Genomic DNA, 21074 nt, shown 5'->3' on the forward strand with positions numbered 1-21074 from the left:
AATTTTCTTCCAAATAACAGAAGGCTGACTTCCCTGGTTTTAAATTTTATTATTATTATTATTATCTTTCAAATTGGGCAAACCACTTAACTATGCCCCCATGTGTTTATTTTGACCGTTGATACATCTCCTGATTCTTTTGTAGCTATACAGATAAACAACTTATAACTGAGAACGGGAGAAAATACTCCCTCCAAGGACTCCTGGTGGCAGCAAGAGGCTGGTCCTGCCCTTCTCTGAGAAGACTGCCCTGAGGTTGCGGTTAGCCCTCCATGTTTTCAGCATTCCCTCCAGTGTGAAATTTAGAGCTGGTTCCTCGCTGCCTTTTTGTAATAGTTTTTTTACTTTCAAAATGACTTTCAATATTAACTCTCTTTTGAGAAAACAGCACCTCCAGTTCCTTTTGGGAAGTCATCTTCCTTCAGCTTGACTGCATAGACCTGACTGGCTAAAGCAATCAGACTCTTTTCCTGGCCAGTTGTTTGTTGTTGTTCAGCTGCTAAATCATCTCCAACTCATTCTGACCCAATGGACTACAGCAAGCACGCTAGGCTTCCCTGTTCTTCACTGTCTCCCGGAGTCTGCTGAAATTCTTGTCCATTGAGTCAGTGATGCTATCCAACCATCTCATCCATTGCCTTCAACTTTTCCCAGCATCAGGGCCTTTTCCAACGAGCCAATCTCCTGGCAAGAGTGATTGGTTAAAAGTTGGCCAAGTAACCTGGTCCAGCCAATGAGACAAGAAGAGGTGACTGCTAGGGCCTCTTAGAATAAACACCCCTCCTTCTCTTGAAGGGTGTACGATCTAGACTTACACTGGCCATTTTTGCTTCCCCAGGGGGAGAGAGTGCAGCTTCAGGATCAAGCCAACAGAATGGAGGCAGAGCAGGGAGACATTGCCTTTGGTGATACCATTTAAACTCCTGGATCAAGCTGAGCCTGAAGGCAGATAACTCTGGACTTTTCAAGCATATGAGTAAATGAAAGTTATTTTGTGTTTAAGACAGTTTGGGTTGAGTTTTCTGTCACCAGCCATTAAAACAGTCTCAGTGATGCCCTTGCCACTAGCGTGCCCCTGAGGGCTGTCGAGGGAGTTGAAGGAGTGTCCACCTGCTCACTGGTGGTTCAATTTGAAGATAGGACCAATGTGTTGGCAAAAGTGTAGGGGAAGAGGGGCTCTTGTACACCGTGGGTGGAGTATAACTTAGTACAGACTTTTGGGAGGGCCGTCTGACTAAACTATATGTATTATTTTGGGTCCTTTGAGAAGCAGGTGCCAAGATAAATTAAGTGTACAAGGATTTTGTTAGAGGAAATGCCTGTGTAGGGAAAAAAAAAAAAAAGCAGGAAGGAAGCCAAGGCTGGTAAAGTCATCAGACTTGGATGCAAGTCTGACCCCCCAGTGAAGGAGAGAAGGTGGAGGCATCCTAGACAGTCTTGCAGTCTAAGGGAAGTTCTCTCTCTCTCCTCCTTCAAAATATTCTCAGGCTTGGTTGCCTGGCTTCCCAGCCCACAGCATCTCAGTGGCAACAACCTAGAAAAGATGAGGGACTCTGTGGGCTGTCAGAGACTAGCACGGTGACACCCAGATAGGACGAAAGCAGACAAAAATATCTGAAGTTGATGCAGCCCACGTGACCCAGAGTCATCAAGAAAAGACTAATCTTGAGTATCTTCTGCTTAAAGGAAGCAGGAAAATGTATAACACGGTTTAGAAAGATTTCTACCCAAAGTGGAATAAGTAGATACAGTTGTTTTAAGAATGAGTTTTAGTTTGCTGGAAAAGTCCCCTTTGGAGAACTCTTCATTTCCCAAAGCTGCCTGATGAATTAGTCAAAGCTGGAAGGGTCTGCATCTCCATATCACAAAGCAGAAAACAGAAACAGAGAGGTTAAGCCCCTTCCAAGAGGTCACAAAGTAAGTGGCACTGGTGAGATTTGAACCAATGTCTTTTTTTTTTTCCTAGAAAACACCCTGATTGTTATTTTTAAATTTATTTTAATTAATTTGCTTATTTGGGTGTGCCAGGCCTTAGCTGTGGTATGCGGGATCTAGTTCCCTGACCAGGGCCCCTTGCATTGGGCGCACAGAGTCTTGGCCACCGGACCACCAGGGAAATCCTTGAACCAATCTCTTTTTGAAAATTTGTTTTTATTGAATTGTAGTTGATTTACAATGTTGTGTCAGTTTCTGGTGTACAGCAAACTGATTCAGTTACATATATATATATATATATAAGAATATATATTCTTTTTCATATTCTTTTTCATTAGAGTTTCTTATAGGATATTGAATAAAGTTCCCTGTGCTATATGGTAGGACCTTGTTGTTTATTTATTTTATGTATAGTAGCTTATATCTGCTAATCCCAAACTCCTAATTTATCCTTCTCTCCACCTTCCCTCTTTGGTAGCCATAAATTTGTTTTCTATGTCTATGAGTCTACTTCTGTGTTGTAAATGTTTATTTATATCACATTTTAGATCCCACATATAAGTAATATCATATGATACTTGTTTTTCTCTGTCTAAATTACTTTACTTATTATAATAATCTCTAGGTCTATCCATGTTGCTGCAAATGACATTACTTCATTCTCTCTTATGCCTGAGTAGTATTCCATTTCATATATATATATATAGACACACACACACATATATATATATATATATATATATAAAACACATCTTCTTTATCCATTCATCTATCAATGGCCATTTTGATTATTTCTGTGTTGACTATTGTAAATAGTGCCACTATGAACATTAGGATGCATGTATCTTTTTGAATTATAGTTTTGTTTGGATATATGCTCAGGAGTGGGATTGCTGAATCATATGCAACTCTTATGTTTAGTTTTTTTGAGGAAACTCCATAGTGTTTTCCATACTGGCTACACCAATTTACATTCCCACCTACAGTGTAGGAGGGTTCCCTTGTCTCCATCCTCTATCTAGCACTTGTTATTTGTAGACTTTTTAATGATGACCATTCTGACCAGCGTGAGGTGATACCCATTGTGATTTTGGTTACATTGCTCTGATAAGTAGCAGTATTGAGCATCTTTTCATGTGCCTATTGGCCATCTATATGACTTCTTTGGAGAAATTATCTATTTAGGTCTTCTCCCATTTTTTGATTGTGAACCCATGTCTTTTTTATTCCAGATCTGGTAACATAGAGATGTATCACCCAGCTCCGCTGCTTCAAGGAAGTGGGTGGAGGGGCCTCCAGCTGTCAGCTCCCACAGGGTCAGCCTCAGCTGCAGAGACCTGCCTTAATCGAAGTCACATCCTTTTCAGGGAACCCACATCAGTGATTCTTGCCTCGGAAATCTCATGGACAGAAGAGCCTGGCAGGCTACAGCCTATGGGGTTGCAAAGAGTTGGACACGACTTAGTGACTGAACCACCACCAGCACCACCACAGCAGTGACTGAGTGGAATATGGGGCTAAAGGTCTGGCCATTTCAGCTCTATGTGGTCCACTTTGATGGCCACTATTTGCCCCATGGCTTACCCCCAGGCTCAGTGGAGGTGGGCAGAATGACAGTCCCTGGTGTGAGGTGGTGTCCAACTGTTCAGACTTCCATGGAGTGAACTGGGAGTGGTATGTGGGGAAGGGACACATTAGCAGGAGCAAAGTATCAGGTTGCGATGGACACAGAAGAGTAGTTATAAGCATCACTACATTGTGGCTACTGCTAAAAGACTGATTTTCTACAGAAAGTAAACAGCTAGGACAAGCATCAGGCACTTGGTCAGGAATGAAAGCCAAGAGCCCCTCTGGCTGCAGACAAAGAAGTTCTCATGTGGCAGGAGGCAGATGAAGCCTGAGGCTCAAAGTGTCAGAACTTCAAAGGTGGGGGCTTCCCTGGTGGCTCAGCTGGTAAAGGCTCAGCCTGCAATGCAGGAGACCCCGGGTTGATTCCTGGGTTGAGACATTCCCCTGGAGAAGGGAAAGGGTACCCACTCCAGTATTCTTGGGCTTTGCTGGTGGCTCAGACAGTAAAGAATCCACTTGCAATGCAGGAGACGTGGGTTTGATTCCTGGGTTGGGAAGGTCCTGAGCTCCCAACCAAGGGAGCATGTTATGCTACAGTCAACAGCTACCAGCTGTTGTGCTACAGCTGGTTGGGACCTTGACAGTGGGGATGGGGTCATCTGGGTGCTCTCCTCAATGATGTTTCCACTTTTGGGGCTATTGTGAGTAGTGTGTATTACTGTGAGTAATACTATGGCCATTCATATTTGAAAACCTACTTTCAATTTTGTTAAGTACATGCTGAGAACTGGAATTGCTGGGCCCATGTGGTAATTCTGTGTTTAATTTTTTAAGGAAGTGCCAAACTGTTTTCCAGAATGGTTTCTCCATTTTACATTCCCAGCAGCAATGTATGAGTCTGGTGATATTTTCATTTTCTTTGGGGAACCACCTTCCTGTTTGGGCTCATGTGGATTAGACAATATTGACCCCTCTGCGTCAGCCATGTGCATCCAAGCAGAGTCTAGCCAACCAGCATGTGCCAAAGAGACTGCTTCAAGAATGGGCGTGTGCCCCAAGTCAGGGCAGTGAGATTCAACTCTGAATCTAGAACAACCCCTGGGCTTTCATTACTTGTACCAATAAATCGACCATCCTTCATGTATCAGGCCAGTCTGAGTTGGGTTTCCTGTCACTTGTGACCAACTGATTACACTGTATCTTAAGATTTGCTTGTAGAAAATCTATCTGAGATATTTGTCTCCACTGTGTGTTGGACATTTATTGAGCGTCGACTTTACATCAGGTACAGCTACAAGTTGATGCTGGAGTTGGGCTCGCGCCGTGAGGGTGAGAATGGATCAGTGAAAAGTTAGAGCTGCGATCTTGCAGACAAAAGGGAACTTCCGGCTGCAGGTGTTATCATTCCATGACCTCAGAGCTGTGGGGGGTGGGGGTGGGGGGAAGCAGAGACTGTGTGAAGGTACACCTACCACAGTAAAAGTATCCCCACCATCCCACCAAAGTAAAAGTCCTCTCCCATACGCCTGGTGTCTACAATGGCATCCCTTTCTTGCTGATGCTTGATGGGGCTGCTGTCCAGCCTTACTCTCTCCTAAGGCTAGTGTTGACTTGCTATTGTGGAGAGGCAGGACAAGCCTCACTCAGAGGCTTGACCCAGCTCTGACTCCTAGGCTTCCAGACGGCTCCCAGAATAGCAATTTGGTGTTCCATGCCTCCCTCCCCTAATCAGAAGAAGAAAAAAGAGCAGTTCAGTGTTTGGATCTGGAGTAGATATCAAAATCCAGCTCCATAAGTTGCTTGCTGTGAAAGCTCAAACAAATCACTTAACTTCTCTGAGCCTCAGTTTCTTAATCTGTAAAGTGGAAATATTAATAATTTTTATTTCTCAAGATTGGTATGAGCAGTGATGATGTTCATAATGATGGTGATGACTGCTGATAGCACATGCAAACCACTGTAGTCACTTTATGCCCCTTATCTTCTTTTTCCTTCCCGTCAACCCCTTGAGTTAATGGCAACCTATTCCAGTACTCCTGCCTGGAAAATCCCATGGACAGAGGACCCTGGTAGGCTGCAGTCCATGGGGTCGCTAAGAGTCGGACACGGCTGAGCGACTTTACTTTCACTTTTCACTTTCATGCATTGGAGAAGGAAACGGCAACCCACTCCAGTATTCTTGCCTGGAGAATCCCAGGGACAGAGGAGCCTGGTGGGCTGCCGTATATGGGGTCGCACAGAGTCGGATACAACTGAAGCGACTTAGCAGCAGCAGCAGCAGCCCCATTTTATGGATGAAGAATCTGAGGCACCAAGAAGTTGGCTACCCAATTTATAAGCGGTGGAGCTGGAATTCAGACAAGGACATTCAACTCCAGAGTCCATGCTCTTGCCACTAGGCATATCAGCTGTATTTCCTTCAGTGCTCAGAAGAGCCCTGTGGGTAGGACCGATGATTAAATCCATTTTATAGACAAGGAAAGCGAATCTCAGAGAGAATAAGCTATTGCCTCAAGCATGCAGAGTTAGAACGCAACAGGGCCAGGACTTCCGCCCGACTGGGCACGCTTTTCACTACTGCGCCTGCGCACTCCTCCTGGCTTCCGTCTGTTCTAATGTCTATGAGCGCGAGCCACATTTAGTGCGTTGGTGAGCTGACATAATAGCACCATCCTTTGGTCTCTATGCAAGTTTCTTGCTTTCTTTTCATGCTTCTGTCTCTAATGTCTTTTCATCCAAATCACAGTTTGCATGTCAACAACACACCATTAATTATTATTTAAAATGCATCCACCACAGAGAATGGCCACGTCCGTAACACCCGCAAGGGACCTCTGGCCACTCTCCAAGGTGTTGAATAACTCACAGTGCCTCGACCATCCCTGGTGCCTCCCAGCACCCCTGCAAGAGCCCTGTCTCAGGGGCACCCACCGCTGGTGGGCCGGTACCATATCTGCACGCAGTCCTCCTCTTCTGGGTCTGCATGGACACCATCGTCCGGCTGGCTCCCATCCCAGTAGCTGTAGTCATAGGGTGAGCCGTCCGTCCATTCAAACTTCCCTTCCTGGGGGGTCGCAACCAGGAGCAAGGAAGCAAGCCAAGGAGAGAAAGATCAGGCATTCAGGCCATCTCCAGCTTGGAGTAACATCTAATGCCTTCATATCTAACAGTGCAGAAGCCCTCGCTTTTATATGATATACTATTATTACCACCATAATTGGTAATGGTGAAACCCTGTGGGCACAAAAGCCCCTTCATGTCCCCTGCCTCTTGCTTGTAGAAAAGCTGTAGTCTCCCAGGCCTCTCGTGAGTCACAGAAGAGCAGGTTCAAACAGTTAATGATTAGGACACTGGAATCACAGAATCTTTAGTTCCTCCCTGAAGATAGAGATGACAGTGTCCAATGCACACACCTGAGCTGTTTTGCAACCTACTGTAACTGGCACAAGAGGGGAAAAGCTGACGGCATGAGGACCAGACTGCAGCTCTGACAAGCTTCTCCATCTTGGGCAGTACTGGATCTATGGCTGGCACAGTACCCAGAACTGGCTTCAAGGAAATAAGGGCAAACTGATCCTGGAGTTGAAGGATCAAGATGATGCTGATCTGACCACTGTGTGACAAGTTTCATGATGACTGTGGGAGCTGATTGTGCTGTTCTGCATGCAGCCCCCTGCCTGTGCACTCCTGAAACTCCCCTTGAAAACCTTTGCCTCCTAATCAGCAACTGGGAGACAGTTTGGGGGACCCATCCGCCATCTCCCCAGGTTTTCAGAATACAGCATCTTTCTTATCCCACCAACCCTGTCTCTCAAACACTGTCTTTTGAGCAATGAGCAGCCAAGCCTGAGTTTGGTTCCAGCTCTGGCTGGTAATATTACTAGCTGTTGTTTGTTGAGGGTTTATTATATATCATGCCAGGTGGGCATTTTGTCCTCACCATCCGGCAAAGCAGAAATTGTCATCTCCATTTTATAGATGAAAAAACTGGAACTTAGATTAGTCTACCCAAATTCATATAGTTAATAAAGCATTAGTGCCAGGATTTAAGCCCAGGTCTATCTGACTCCAGTACTCAAGACCCTAACTATTACATTAAAAATTTTTTTTTTCTACCAGTGAGTGGAAATCATCCTTCATCTTTTTTCTATCTGTCCAAATAGCGTGTATTTTTCTTGTCTGCTGTGGAACCACTCTGACCAATTACAAGAAAAGTCCTGTTGGGAATCTGATTGGTGTTGCAATAAATGTGCAAATTAACTGTGGAAAGAATGACTTCCTTGCAATGCCCTGGAACAAAAGTCATTTCTCCATTTATTCAAGTTTTTAGAAGGGTCTCTACTGAAACATCAATGATTATGGAAGCCACGTTGTATAATGGAAATTGCATGCACCTTCTGGGAGAGAGACTAGAGCCTGGGATTCCAGCTCCTCTCACTTCCTAGCTCTGCAATCTAGACAACTTACTTAACTTCTCTGAGCCTCAGTTTCCACGCCTGTAAAATGGACTGAATATCTCCCTCAGAGAATTATTGTGAGAACTGAATGAGGTTAAAAGCACTAAGAGATTTAACTAGTGCCTTGCATGTGGTGCCTAGGACTGAAAAGAAAAATATAAAAGCAAGTCCTTTTACTGTATCATTTGTTATTCTTATTCTGAAGTCTTGTAATACAAGTTTCTTAACTCTAAGTGTATTCATAAGCCAATTTTAAAATTACTATTATAATGGGACATTTTAGTTCTTTTTTTAAGTTACAACATCTATACAAGTTCTTGCCAGGTGAATTCTACTGATTGTTAAACTATCTTTACTGAGCCTGGCCACTGCTGTTACTTCTGCTTCACTGATAAGCGAGTTCAACCACCCTAAATGAGCTCTTGTGTCAAGAGAGCTTGTGTGAAGCGCAGGCTAAATCCTTTACATATATTGGTCCATTTACTTTGTACAACCAGGCACTGTTATTATCACTCCATTTTATAGCTGAGAAAACTGAAGCCCAGAGATATTAAAAAAAAAAAAAAATTGTCTCAAAGTCACCTGTGTGTGTGTGCTAAGCTGCTTCAGTCATGTGTGACTCTGTGACACTGTGGACTGTAACTTGCCAGGCTCCTCTGTCCATGGGATTCTCCAGGCAATAATAATGGAGTGGGTGGCCATGCCCTCCTCCAGGGGATCTTCCCAATCCAGAGAATGAGCCCATGTCCCTTACATCTCCTGCATTGGCAGGTGGGTTCTTTACCACTAGCGCCACCTGGGAAGGCCCGAGTCAGCTACCATAAACTAAATGGTAGAACAGGCGCTGGAAATGGAATCCTATTCCCTGCGGTGCTCTGAGGCAGGGTTGGAGGTGTACATATGGGAGCGAGGCTCAGGATGCAGCCTGCCCGGGGTAAGTCAGCAGACAACATCTCCAGGTGGATTCTGCTGTGATATTGCCAGGTATGCGATCTGGCCCAAGCTAGCCCTCTTTGGCCTTGTTCTCCCACCATCATTCCACCTGCTCCTGCCCCACTGCCTCCCAGACACACTGGTCTTCAGTGTCCTTGAGTGTGCTGTGACTCTCTCACCTCAAGACCTTTGCCCATGCCTAGCTGCCTGGAATGCTCTTCCTCTGACTGACTCCTATTTGTCCACTGGACATTAGCTTAAATGTTTCTTCCTCAGGGAGGCTCCAGCAGCTGTAGACGTGCCCTGCTCAGAGCTCCTTCAGGAAGATCTGTTGAGGGAGCATGGCTGAGGGTGACAGCTCCTTGGACCCAGCACTGCATTCACAGGGAGAACATGCTTCCTTCCTGATCACAGGTATTTGTGCTGGCCCACTCCTGCCCAAGTGGGAGTCCTGGAACGGGCATCCTCTGCCAGGGGACATCCCATTGGCTTAGCCCAGACTTTCCAGAGTGTTCTGCAATCTGAGGCTCTCCCCATCCCACCCTCCCCCATCTCCTTTCACAGGGCTCGTCATGGGCTGAAAGTCTTCCCTCCTGCCACATACCTGTCTTCTTTTTCTCCTTTGCAGATATTTTCCCTCAAAAGCCTCTTACCCATCTAATCAAGTTTTTGTGTCTGTTTTTTTGAGAATCCAAACCTAAACGGAGCCCATCACTGCCCATCTGATATGTTTCCTTTCTCCTCTCTTTCACAACGTTTATCGTATTCTAACCGGGGTGTCTTGGTGTCTGATTTCTCTGTATGCAGGACATGTGGCAGGGACCCGGCACATTTCATGTAGGTTCCATGTGAAAAGCTGGTTAAATCAAAGTGGAATCTTGGCTGGAGCTTCCAAGAGGGCCTGATGGCCAGCACTTCCTCACCTGCCTGTGATCGTGAAGCCCTGTCCAGATGTCAGCTGGGATCCCAGGAACACAGCTGTTCACAAGGTCATACACAAAGACATTCTCCTCCCAGCTGCAAAGGTAAGAAACCCAGGTACATGTTACTCGTTGCCTCTTGGCGCAGGATTGAGTTACAAATCGACAGCAGCCTTTGTTAACCCTTCTGCTGCTGCTGCTGCTGCTGCTAAGCGCTTCAGCCATGTCTGACTCTGTGCGACCCCATAGACGGTAGCCCACCAGGCTCCCCCGTCCCTGGGATTCTCCAGGCAAGAACACTGGAGTGGGTTGCCATTTCCTTCTCCAATGCATGAAAGTGAAAAGGGAAAGTGAAGTCGCTCAGTCGTGTCCGACTGGATCAAAGTAAATAGAGGATGTGATGCAATCTGGCTTTCTCCTTTTTTCTTTTTTAACTAGGGCACTCACATGGGCTGTCCTGTCAGGGGCATTTCTGCATTTTTTCCATGCCAGTGCAAAGCAGGACTCAGCACTGTTATTCATCCTATAAATTTAAGTCTGTCTCAAAAACACTAGCAAATAAGGTAGATGATATTGAAGAGACAAAAAAAGGCATTGACATTGTATTGCACATACCAAATAACAAAAATCTCCACTGGATGTTCTGCTCTTTCTCAAAAGCCCCTGCCCCCTACAGTGCCAGTCCTTACATAGCCTCCTCTCTCCTAATTTTTTTTTTCTCACAGAACGTCTTCAAAATCTTTGAGTTTGCTGGAAAATTCAGCTAGAGGCTTGAACTTGCAAAATCGACTCACTAAAACCAAATCCTGCAATTAACCATCCACCCTCTTCAACAGGTGTCTTAGGCCATTCAGGCTGCTACAACAAAATACCACAGTCTGGGTGGTTTATGAACTATAGGAATTTATTTCTCGCAGTTCTGGAGGCTGGGAAATGCAAGAACAGGGTGCCAGCATGGCCAGGTGAGTGCACCTCTGGGTGCATACTTCTTGCTGTGCCCCCTCATGGCAGCAGGGGAGCTCTGTGGAGCTTCTTTTATAAAGGCACTAATCCTATTCATGAGGGCATCATCCTCAGAGCTTAAGCATCTCCCAAAGGCCCCACTTCCTAACAGCATCACATGGGGCATTAGAATTTCACCATATGAATCTTGTGGGGACCAAAACATTTAAAACACAGCAGAAAGCATTGGTGCAATTCTCACCTCCTATTTCAAAGAGCTTATAAAGTAATTTACCTAACAAAAGAAATTGGTGGAGGACCCTGGAAGTAGTCTGCTGCCTAAAAGAACACTTAATCTATAACTCCTTTCAAAACAGGATTATGCTGAGGTATCCTTTATGTTGCAACAGATTACATCTGCTCCTGATGGCTTCTTCTAAGTGGCCACTGTCTATAGGCTGCCACCTTGTCTAGAACACCTGCCCATCAATTTCATTTTGCTTAAGGTTTTGGTAGCAAGTCCAAGCACACATAACACTGTGCTGTGCTGTGTGTGCTTAGTCATGTCTGACTCTTGCAACCCCACAGACTGTAGCCTGCCAGGCTCCTCTGTCCATGGGATTCTCCAGGCAAGAATACTGGAGTGGGTTGCCATTTCCTACTCCAGGGGATCTTCCTGACCCAGGAATTGAACCCGGGTCTCCTGCATTGCAGGCAGACTCTTTACTGCTGAGCTATAAAGGAAGCCCTAAGCACACATAATAACACTCCTTAATTATGTGTTTGTGGAAGACATTACTAATCCATCCCAGAAGCACTCAGAATTCTGGTTCTCAGAATCTTTCTTACACAGTATTCTAGGCAGTCTCATACTAGGAGTTGCTAATCAAAATTGTTATAAATTGAATGTGCCCCTCCCCCAAATTCATATATTGAGATGCTAACTCCTGATGTCACTGTATTAAGAGGTGGGGCCCCTGGGAGGTGAGTAGTTCATGAGGGTGAAGCCCTCATGAGTGGGATTAGTGCCCTTATAAAAGAGGCCCTAGAGAGCGTCCTTGCTCCTTCTGCCTCGTGAGGATGCAGCGTGACGATGACCAGCTGCAAACTGGGGAGTGAGCCCTCACCAGAACTTGACAGCACAAGGCGCTCTGATCTTGGGCTCCAGAACTGTGAGAAACACATTTCTGTTGTTTATCAGTGACCCAGTCTGTGATATTTTTGTAACAGCAGCCTAAATGGGCCAAGATAGATATCAGAAGCAGTGGAGAGGAAAGATGGCGGGTGGGGCAAGGCTTACTTGCCCTCAGAAAGAAGATCTGATGTGGGCACACTAAGTAAGTGCTGACCTCTTGAGACATCCATGATTAAGTGAAAGTGAAGTCACTCAGTCGTGTCCGACTCCCTGCGACCCCATGGACTATATATATATCCCACCAGGCTCCTCCGTCTATGGGATTCTCCAGGCAGGAATACTGGAGTGGGGTTGCCATGTCCTTCTCCAGGGGATCTTCCTGACCCAGGGATCGAACCCAGGTCTCCCGCATTGTGGGTAGAAGTTTTACCTTCTGAGCCACCAGGGTAGCCCATGATTACAATTAATAAAAATAATTAACAACTCTCACTATGAAGCATTGTGTTACCTGGAGTGCTTGTGTAAGAACGTCAGATCCATTATCTCCTCTAAAATCCTCAATCTTAAAAGCTCAGTGTAACTATTGATGTTTCCCAGCTAAGGATTCTGACTCAGAGAATTAATGTGACTTGGGTAAGGTCACCAGGCAGGAAGTGGTGGAGCGGGGACTAGCCTGTGGCTGCCTAACTCTAAAGCCCTCTTAATTTTTTCCTTTATAACATCTGCTGTTCCCATCCCCTAAGCTTCCCAAACCTTCAAGATCCTGATTCAGGACTAGTTCTTCCAGGAAACATTCTGTGAGCACCCTCTATATAATACTTGAACACCTGTAGCAGAAAGTTTCCATGCTCCCCAGGGTGGGCTGGATGGCTTAGTTTTCTGCTTCTCAAGGTTGTGTGTGCAAGCTAAGTCACTTCAGTCCTGTCTGACTCTTTGTGACATTGTGGACTATAGCCTGCCAGGCTCTTCAGTCCATAGGATTCTCCAGGCAAGAATACTGGAATGGGTTGCCATGCCTTCCTCCAGGGGATCTTCCCAAAGCAGGGATCGAACCCGTGCCTCTTATGTCTCTTGCATTGGCAGGCAGGTTCTTTACCACTAGTGCCACCTGGGAAGCCATTTCTCAAGGTCTCTTCTCTACAAATGGGCTGCAAGGACCACATGGACCAATCTCACACCTTATTTCTATATGGCATCTTATCTCACACCACCACCAGTCTCTGCTCAGTGTTGATGTTCCAAGACCATGTGTTTTGTCTAACATTAGAGTGGTATGATTTGGGGGGGAGGACAAAGTATTCTTCAGTCCAATGTGTCTTTGCTGTTGGTCCTATCCAGCGAAGCACAGGCATTCCCATGTGCCCCTCTCATGCACAATTCATAGTGTCCTAGATTAACTGCTGAACATGTGTGGTGAGTGGTCATCTAGGGGAGTGGCTGCCCTGCCATTAAAAGGGCACTAGATCCACCTGGGCTGGATGGATGGATCCAACGCTGGGCTGGAGGAAGCACAAGCTGGAGTCAAGATTGCCAGGAGAAATATCTATAACCTCAGATATGCAGATGATACCACCCTTATGGCAGAAAGTGAAGAACTAAAGAGCCCCTTGATGAAAGTGAAAGAGGAGAGTGAAAAAGTTGGCTTAGAGCTCAACATTCAGAAAACTAAGATCACAGCATCCAGTCCCATCACTTCATGGCAAATAGATGGGGAAACAGTGGAAACAGTGGCTGACTTTATTTGGAGGGGGGCTCCAAAATCACTGCAGATGGTGATTGCAGCCATCAAATTAAAAGATGCTTACTCCTTGGAAGCAAAGTTATGACCAACCTAGACAGCATATTAAAAAGCAGAGACACTTTGTCAACAAAGGTCCGTCTAGTCAAGGCTATGGTTTTTCCAGTAGTCATGTATGGATGTGAGGGTTGGACTATAAGGAAAGCTGAGCGCCAAAGAACTGATGCTTTTGAACTGTGGTGTTGGAGAAGACTTTTGAGAGTCCCTTGGACTGCAAGGAGATCCAACCAGTCCATCCTAAAGGAAATCAGTCCTCGGTGTTCACTGGAAGGACTGATGTTGAACCTGAAACTCCAATATTTTGGCCCTCTGATGTGAAGTGCTGACTCATTTGAAAAGACCCTGATGTTGGGAAAGATTGAAGGCAGGAGGAGAAGGGGACGACAGAGGATGAGATGGTTGGATGGCATCACTGACTCAATGGACATGAGTTTGGGTAAACTCCAGGAGTTGGTGATGGACAGGAGGCCTGGCGTGCCGTGGTTCACGGGGTCACAAAGAGTCGGACATGACTGAGCGACTGAACTGAGAGCCACTTTTGTTCAATGGCACCTGCTTGGAAAACTATTTCAATATTTTATTGTGTTTTCCCCATATGTGGTCAAAATAACTGGGAGATAGAAATGCCCGAGGTGCTACTGTAAGTAATAAGGAGCGAAAATCAAATGAACTTAATTCAATTCAACTGTCACTTGAAGCAAAGATGGAAATTATTAGGTAAGCTGAAAGGATGAGAAACTTAAACTTTAATTAGATGCTCCATGAACATAAGTTGATTGTGCGTTTAATTATGAAGGAAAAGAACAAAATTACAAAGCATGAAAAAAATGCCAGAATTAGAGAATTGGATTGTGTCTCAGAGACAAGATGTAATTAGAGATTTTATAATATTGTCTAGCTTTATGGGAACTGAACTTGGTTAATAACAGATGAATGTGTTGTGCAAATTCAACTTTTCTACATGTTTTCAGCAAAGTATCATATGCCAGAGTGGAAAACTACCTGTATAAGATAGGAGATGCTAGCATAAAATTTGAGGAACATTTATATAAGAGAAAAAAAAAGAGGGATGTCAGGAATTCAGAAGAGAGAAAGGAGGCAAGTTGAGGCAGAAAAGAACAGAATTTGAGTCAGGGGCTGTTGGAAAACCCCAAAATATACCTGGAATCCTTCCTAGTACCTATTAAGCCAAGGGATCCATGGGGCAGGCTGGGCTGTCCTTCCTGTGGACCACCAAAGGGAAATCATGTGGAATCACCTTTAAATTTCCTCTTTATTACATATATTTAATTTTCCTCTATAGGCCGGGAATTTTGGGGAACTTATTTTATCCATCCTTATACGTGCCAGTCATATGCTGCACTGAGCTCTGTATCACAGGGGATTTGACTTTGAAGACTGCCTTGCTCAGGCTTCCACGTCAGCTGCCCTCCATGCAAGGGGAGGCACTGATGGAGGCTGGGAGGGAGAGAGAAGCCAGGGTGATTCGTTCTCTCTCTGCCTGGGGAGGTGCTGGCAGGGGCTGCCTGGTTTCTGCGGCTCCAGCTCTCATAGGACTGAACTGCCCTCCAGTTACAGGTAGAGCTGGCTTCCTGCTGGTGTGAATCTCTAGAAAAACTACTGTGTCTTTAAATACTCAAGAGTCCATCACTTGCAAATGTATGAGACTCCATGTTAAACATTTGTAGCGGTTCCTGTTTTCCTGGTCAGATGTTGATTGTCTCACTATATTCTTCAGCACCACCAAGGATACAGTGGATACACTGGTAGATGAATCAATGTGAGGATTCAAGAGTTTGTTTGTTTGTTTTTAGCTAAGATTGAGGACCCCTTCCCCGTTTGTAACCAAACTTGGCAACTCTGAAGCATAAACAACCAACCAGGGTTCTAACTTCAAGGCTCGGAGATTCTTGGAAAATCAGGCAAGACTGTAAATTTGTAGCTTAGTGGCAATGGAACGCATCACATCTGGCTTCAAAGAACCCACAAATCAGCAAGGAAATCATATGTGAAAAAAAGTCACTAAAGTGATGAAGAAAGTGCTCCTGGGGAGGTGGATGTGTGCGGTCAGTTGCTACCAAGTCTGGAGTGACTTCAGTGCAGAGATGGCAGAGCTGAGCCTGGAAGGTTAAGGAAGAGTCTACCTGGAGAAGACAGGACGGGAGTTCCCAGTTGGGGGAACAGAATGTGCAGATATGCAGGAGTAAATGGGCTAGACCACACTGGAGAATGTCAAGATGGTCAGTGTGGCTGGGGCTTGGGAGGCATGGAGGAATGTTGAAGGAGGCTTGGTGGGTGGGCTATGGAGCCCAGCTGCTCAGGTTCAAATCCTGGCTCTACCACTTCATAGCAAGATACCTTCTTGGAGCCTTAGGTTCCTCTCTGTGACATGAGGGTACCAACCTAATATGGTTTGCAGGAACTTGATGCTTAGCATGCATGCTAAGTCACTTCAGTTGCATCTGACTCTTTGCAACCCCTGCCAGGCTCCTCTGTCCATGGGATTCTCCAGGCAAGAATGCTGGAGTCTGGTGCCAGGGGATCTTCTCAACCCAGGGATCAAACCTGCATCTCTTGTGTCTCCTGCTTTGGCAGGCAGATGCTTTACCACTAGAGCCACCTGGAAAGCCCAACTCTTAGGAAATAATTGTCAGTTATTACGCTTTATGTTATGCTATTTACATGTATATTGTATGGATTGTTTCATTGGTTCAACCCCCCTGTGATACTGGAAAAGGCATGGCATAAGTTTGGCACTTATAAAAACAGACCTTCCAGCCTGCTGTTTGCAACCCTTGCTAAATGCTTTGTCCTCTACTGCCAAGGCCAGTTTCAGTGACAATAACAGCTGAAATTACCAAAGAGAAATACCAATGGAAGACACCATTCTCTACATCCCTTTCCAAGGGGGTGCTTGACTGGGCTACAAAGGACAGAGGAGTCCACTCACCTGTGGATGGAGGCCAGTTTGGCAGACTTCCTGCCAATGGAGAACTCTGAGCAGTAGAAGTCAGCCTCAGCCCAGGTCTTATTGAGAGGGAAAAATCTGTAGCAGTGGCCTTTGAACTCCATCCAGAACAGTGGGCACAGGGAAGCCTGGGGCAGCTCTGGCATGGCTGGGGACAGAGAGAAAACGGACTGGGAAGAAGGCGGGCCATGTGAACACTGATACTATGGCTTATGACATCTTTTAAAGTATAAAAGCAAAAAGTGATCCCCCCCCCCAAAAAAAAAAAGTGATCCCAGTATGATTAACACATGCCTAAAATTTACAAAATAGTAAAGGTAATATGTATTCATTATAGAATCCTTGGAAAACGTTACTGCCTTGGAGTGTTTTTCTTCTTGTCATGTTGAAGGCAGTGATTTTTCAAAATGCAGTTGTGATTATATTGTCCATAAACCGCCATCGGTATTCTGATTTCTAAAAATTAGAGAATAAGCATTTCCCCTCATATCATTATAAATTTCTGTAAACATTGTTTCAAACAGCTCTTGAATACTCCCCTGAGTGTCCACCCCACCCCCCAAGTTTATTTAATCATTCCCTATTTTGGTCTCATTATATTGTTTCCTCTTTTTAAAAGAAACAATTAGAAAAAGTGCTGAGATGAACAGCCTTGTCTACAAAGCTTTTGCAGCACTTCTGATTTTCTGGGGAGAGATTTTTAAGGCTTTGATATAATTTGCTAAATTGCCTCCTGAAAGCAATTTCTACTCCCACGGTGATGTCTGAGAATGCCCATCTCATCGTGCCCTTGCCAGCACTGTTACCACTTTAATGGCAATCTTTGCAAATTTTATAGGCAAAAAAAATGATATCTTATTTCAATCTGCAATTCTGGACTCTCTGGCAAAAGCGGATATTTCCCTACATGTTTAATGACAAAGGACAGCCAAGACTATTTATATCTTTAGCCCATGACTACTGGGGTTCAGGACGTGTTCTTAATTCTGAAAGGGGACAGTAAAGTTCTCCAAACTCTCAGCCCCTCTGGGGGCCTCTTAGCGGGTTTGGAAAACCACGATTGAAGATGACCAAGCCAGGGAAGACAGGTGTGCTGAGAATCTGCCTGGAACTTGGATGTGTGGTTCATCTGTAAGAGCAGGTACCAGGCAGTGGTGAAATTGTTAGACTGGAGCCCAGAAGCCTGGGTCCCAGCCCCAGCTGTGCGTCTCAATGCCATATAATGCTGGCACCTTCCTTTCCTTCTCAGCGGTCAGGCTGGCACCTCTTGTGGTGCCCAGGGTGTGGATCTTTGCCTTCAAAACCACTCTGTTAGCTGGCTGGGCTCATGAATAAGGAAGTAGTGGACCCCATTTACTGAGCATTTATGATGTGCCAAAGACTGGCTGGGGCTTCCCTCGTGGCTCAGGGGTAAAGAACCCGCCTGCCAATGTAGGAGATGCAGGTTCAATCCCTGGGTGGGGAAGATCCCCCCGAGAAGGAAATGGTAAGCCAATCCAGTAGTCTTGTCTGGGAAATCCCAGGGACAGAGGAGCCTGGTGGGCTACAGTCCGTGGGGTCACAGAGACTTGGACACGACTGAAGCTAATGAGTACAGGCCCAGTGAATGTACACATACAACTCCATGAATTTTTCCGGGAAGGAAAGGGACAGTTGCTTTAATCAACAGAGCTGAGTTTCCCTGGTGGCTCAGACTGTAAAGAGTATGCCCGCAATTCGGGAGACCCAGGTTCAATCCCTGGGTCAGGAAGACCCCCTTGAGAAGGAAATGGCAACCCACTCCAGTATTCTTGCCTGGAAAATCCCATGGATGGAGGAGCCTGGTGGGCTATAATCCATGGGGTCGCAAAGAGGTGGACACGACTGAGCGACTAACACACACACATGTAGGCAGGCAGCTTCCAGCTGGGGGCTATCTGTCCCCGATGAAAGCCACTGGGCTTTTCTGTTTGACCAGAACCAGCCCTCCCCTCATCCCAGGCTGCTGTACTGGTCAATCCTGGCTTGTCCCACCCCTCCCCGCCAGTCCTGGCCAATCGTCTTTCAGAGTGCCAGTATCCAAACTGGGGTCAGCTGATCCAAAATCTGCTCTCTTAACCCTCCCTTATATGCAAAGGGCGTTATGGACTTAGTGGGCTCAGTACCCCTGGCCCTTCCCTGCTCCTCTCTGGACCTCAGTCTCCTTTCTCAGTCGAGAGCACTGGTCTAGGAGGACATTGCCTCGATGCTGAGAGGGCTGAAGGACCCCTAGTGAGGCTGGGTGTTGCTGAGCTTCCTGTGGGGACTTTGCCAGTGCCTTCCTCACAGAGAGAGGCAGCTGAATCACTCTCAAGAGTCTCCTTTTGGAGCATTTCCCCCTTTGCATGAATGAGAAGCAGCAAGCCATTTCCATCTACCATTCACCCATCACTTATAACCAAGGACACACATTGGTGAGCACTTGGCCATGTCTGTGCAGGAGTTGGCTGGAACAACTGGCCCAAGACGATATTTGCTGATGCTAAATGACTTTCCCCACTCTCACCCATCCTACAATTACTTTACATACTAAGTATTCATACTAGAGATGGAAGTAAAGGATATAACCATCCCAGTTTGCCTAGGACTGTCCCAGGTCTAAATCTGAAAGTGGCACATCCCAGCCCCCAACCCCCAACCCTTATTTGATCTCCTGGAGCACTGGTTCTCAACCAGGGGTGATTTCGATTCCCAGGGGACAGGAAGCAATGCCTAGAGACTTTCTTGGTGGTGGGCCTATTGGCATCCAATGGGTATAGGCCAGAAATGCTGCTAAACATCCTACAATGCCCAGGAGAGCCCCCACAGCACAGCATTTTCTGACCCGAAATGTCAACATGGGGACTTCCTGGTGGTCCAGGGGCTAAGACTCCACACTCCCAATGCAGGGAGCCTGGGTTCAACTTGCTGCAACTATATATCCTGCATGACGCAAGCAAGAGCAAAGACCTTGCATGCTGCAGCTAAGAGCTGGGGCAGTCAAATAAATAAACAAACATTAAAAAAACCCAAAACCAACAACAAAATGTCAACAGAATTCCTGCCCTAGATGGAAAGCCGAATTCCAAAATGTAAAATAACCTCACGGAGCCACAACACAAAACATCACAGCAAATGTCCACACTCCTCAGCCCATCTGTAGTTTCTTCAATAAAAACGCACCAGAAAACTGATTAGAAGTAGAGTTCGGGTTCTTTCTCTAATTTTACAGTTAAAATGTAAAACTGTCACAAACCCGTGGCTTAAAAGCCCAGGGGCTAGAACACTGTGGTTAAATTTAACCGTACAGACTTCACGGAAGGATGGGGCAGAGGCAGAGGGCAAGCCTTGCTTTTCATCCCGAGTCTGAAAGAGGTGACAAACTCTTTGTCATCTCTCCCACAGCGGGAGGATTCCCCGCTCCTCATCCGGTGTAATCTTCCCCCGAAGGTGAAACTTTTTACCTTTTCTCTGCTCTATGAGGGGATCCCGCTCTCAGTGTTCTGCTTCAAATGGCTCAGCCGTCATCCCCCAAGCCCCTGGTGGATGTAAAACCCTAGCCTCGTTATTAGGAAGGCCGACTCCTCACCCAGAGCGCTGCTGCGCATGTGCCCACTGCTTTGGTTTCTTTTTTTCGTTTCCTGCCCTTGGGCTCTCTTTCCTGGAAGCCCAGCTTACTTTTCAGTGGATGTTTGTAAAGTTTATCTGCATTTCTAGATGTCTATAGGGGAGCCATTTTCTGCTCTCCAATTTACCATAAAGTCTGATCTGGAAGTTTCCACCCTCATTGTCCTCTCTTTTTTTTTCATTAAAAAAAAAAAAACAACCACAACTTTTAATTTGGAATAAATTTAGCTTTACAGATAAGTTGCAAAAATGGTATACAGAGTCCTTGAATATACTTCATTCAGTTTCTCCTAATGTTACTATCTTAACATTTCCATGGTACGTTTGTCACAACTGAGAAATTAGTGTAGGTACATACTCTTCGGGGCTTCCCAGGTGGTGCTAGTGGTAAAGAACCTGGCTGCCAATGCAGGAGACGTGAGACTAGGGTTCGATCCCTGGGTGGAGCGGACCCCCTGGAGGAGGGCACTGGCAATCCGCTCCAGTACTCTTGCCCGGAGAATTCCATGGACAGAGGAACCTGGCAGGCTACAGTCCGTGGGGTGACAAAGAGTCAGATGCGACTGAAGCAACTTAGCACGCATGCACTCTTCACTAAACTACGCGTTTTATTCAGATTTCACCAGTTTTTTCTTTACCTGTTCCCAGATCCACCCTAGGAAACCCCATATATTCACTCTACCTTTGTGTTTTATTTGATATGAACTATTTTTGATATCAAATACTATCAGTCTTGATTAAAGCAACTGTTCCTTTCTTTCTCTAGAAACTTGCCCAGTGATGTGTACACACA

General features: G+C 45.7%; 1 protein-coding gene across 1 annotated transcript; it reads right to left on the reverse strand.

Moving 5' to 3' along the window:
* Positions 1-4417: 4417 nt before the first annotated feature.
* CLEC19A (C-type lectin domain containing 19A) lies at positions 4418-20239 on the reverse strand. Its single transcript, XM_069569774.1, has 5 exons — positions 20119-20239; positions 16640-16805; positions 9818-9911; positions 6436-6568; positions 4418-4924 (listed from the first exon to the last, which is right to left on the reverse strand). Exons 2-5 carry the CDS (start codon positions 16801-16803, stop codon positions 4845-4847), a joined length of 471 nt encoding a protein of 156 aa, XP_069425875.1. The 5' UTR covers positions 16804-16805; positions 20119-20239; the 3' UTR covers positions 4418-4844.
* Between the last annotated feature and the right edge of the window lie 835 nt (positions 20240-21074).

Source organism: Ovis canadensis, chromosome 24 (genome assembly GCF_042477335.2).
Source record: "Ovis canadensis isolate MfBH-ARS-UI-01 breed Bighorn chromosome 24, ARS-UI_OviCan_v2, whole genome shotgun sequence".
In the NCBI taxonomy this organism is placed as follows: domain Eukaryota; kingdom Metazoa; phylum Chordata; class Mammalia; order Artiodactyla; family Bovidae; genus Ovis; species Ovis canadensis.

Bases quoted from the DNA above. Each gene is read 5' to 3' on its own strand.
- CLEC19A (XM_069569774.1), bottom strand. From the start codon at position 16,803: ATGCCAGAGCTGCCCCAGGCTTCCCTGTGCCCACTGTTCTGGATGGAG. The intron at 9,912-16,639 runs GTGAGTGGACTC...TTACCTTTGCAG, and splicing joins AAACTGGCCTCCATCCACAG to CTGGGAGGAGAATGTCTTTG. The intron at 6,569-9,817 runs GTGAGGAAGTGC...GCGACCCCCCAG, and splicing joins GGCTTCACGATCACAGGCAG to GAAGGGAAGTTTGAATGGAC.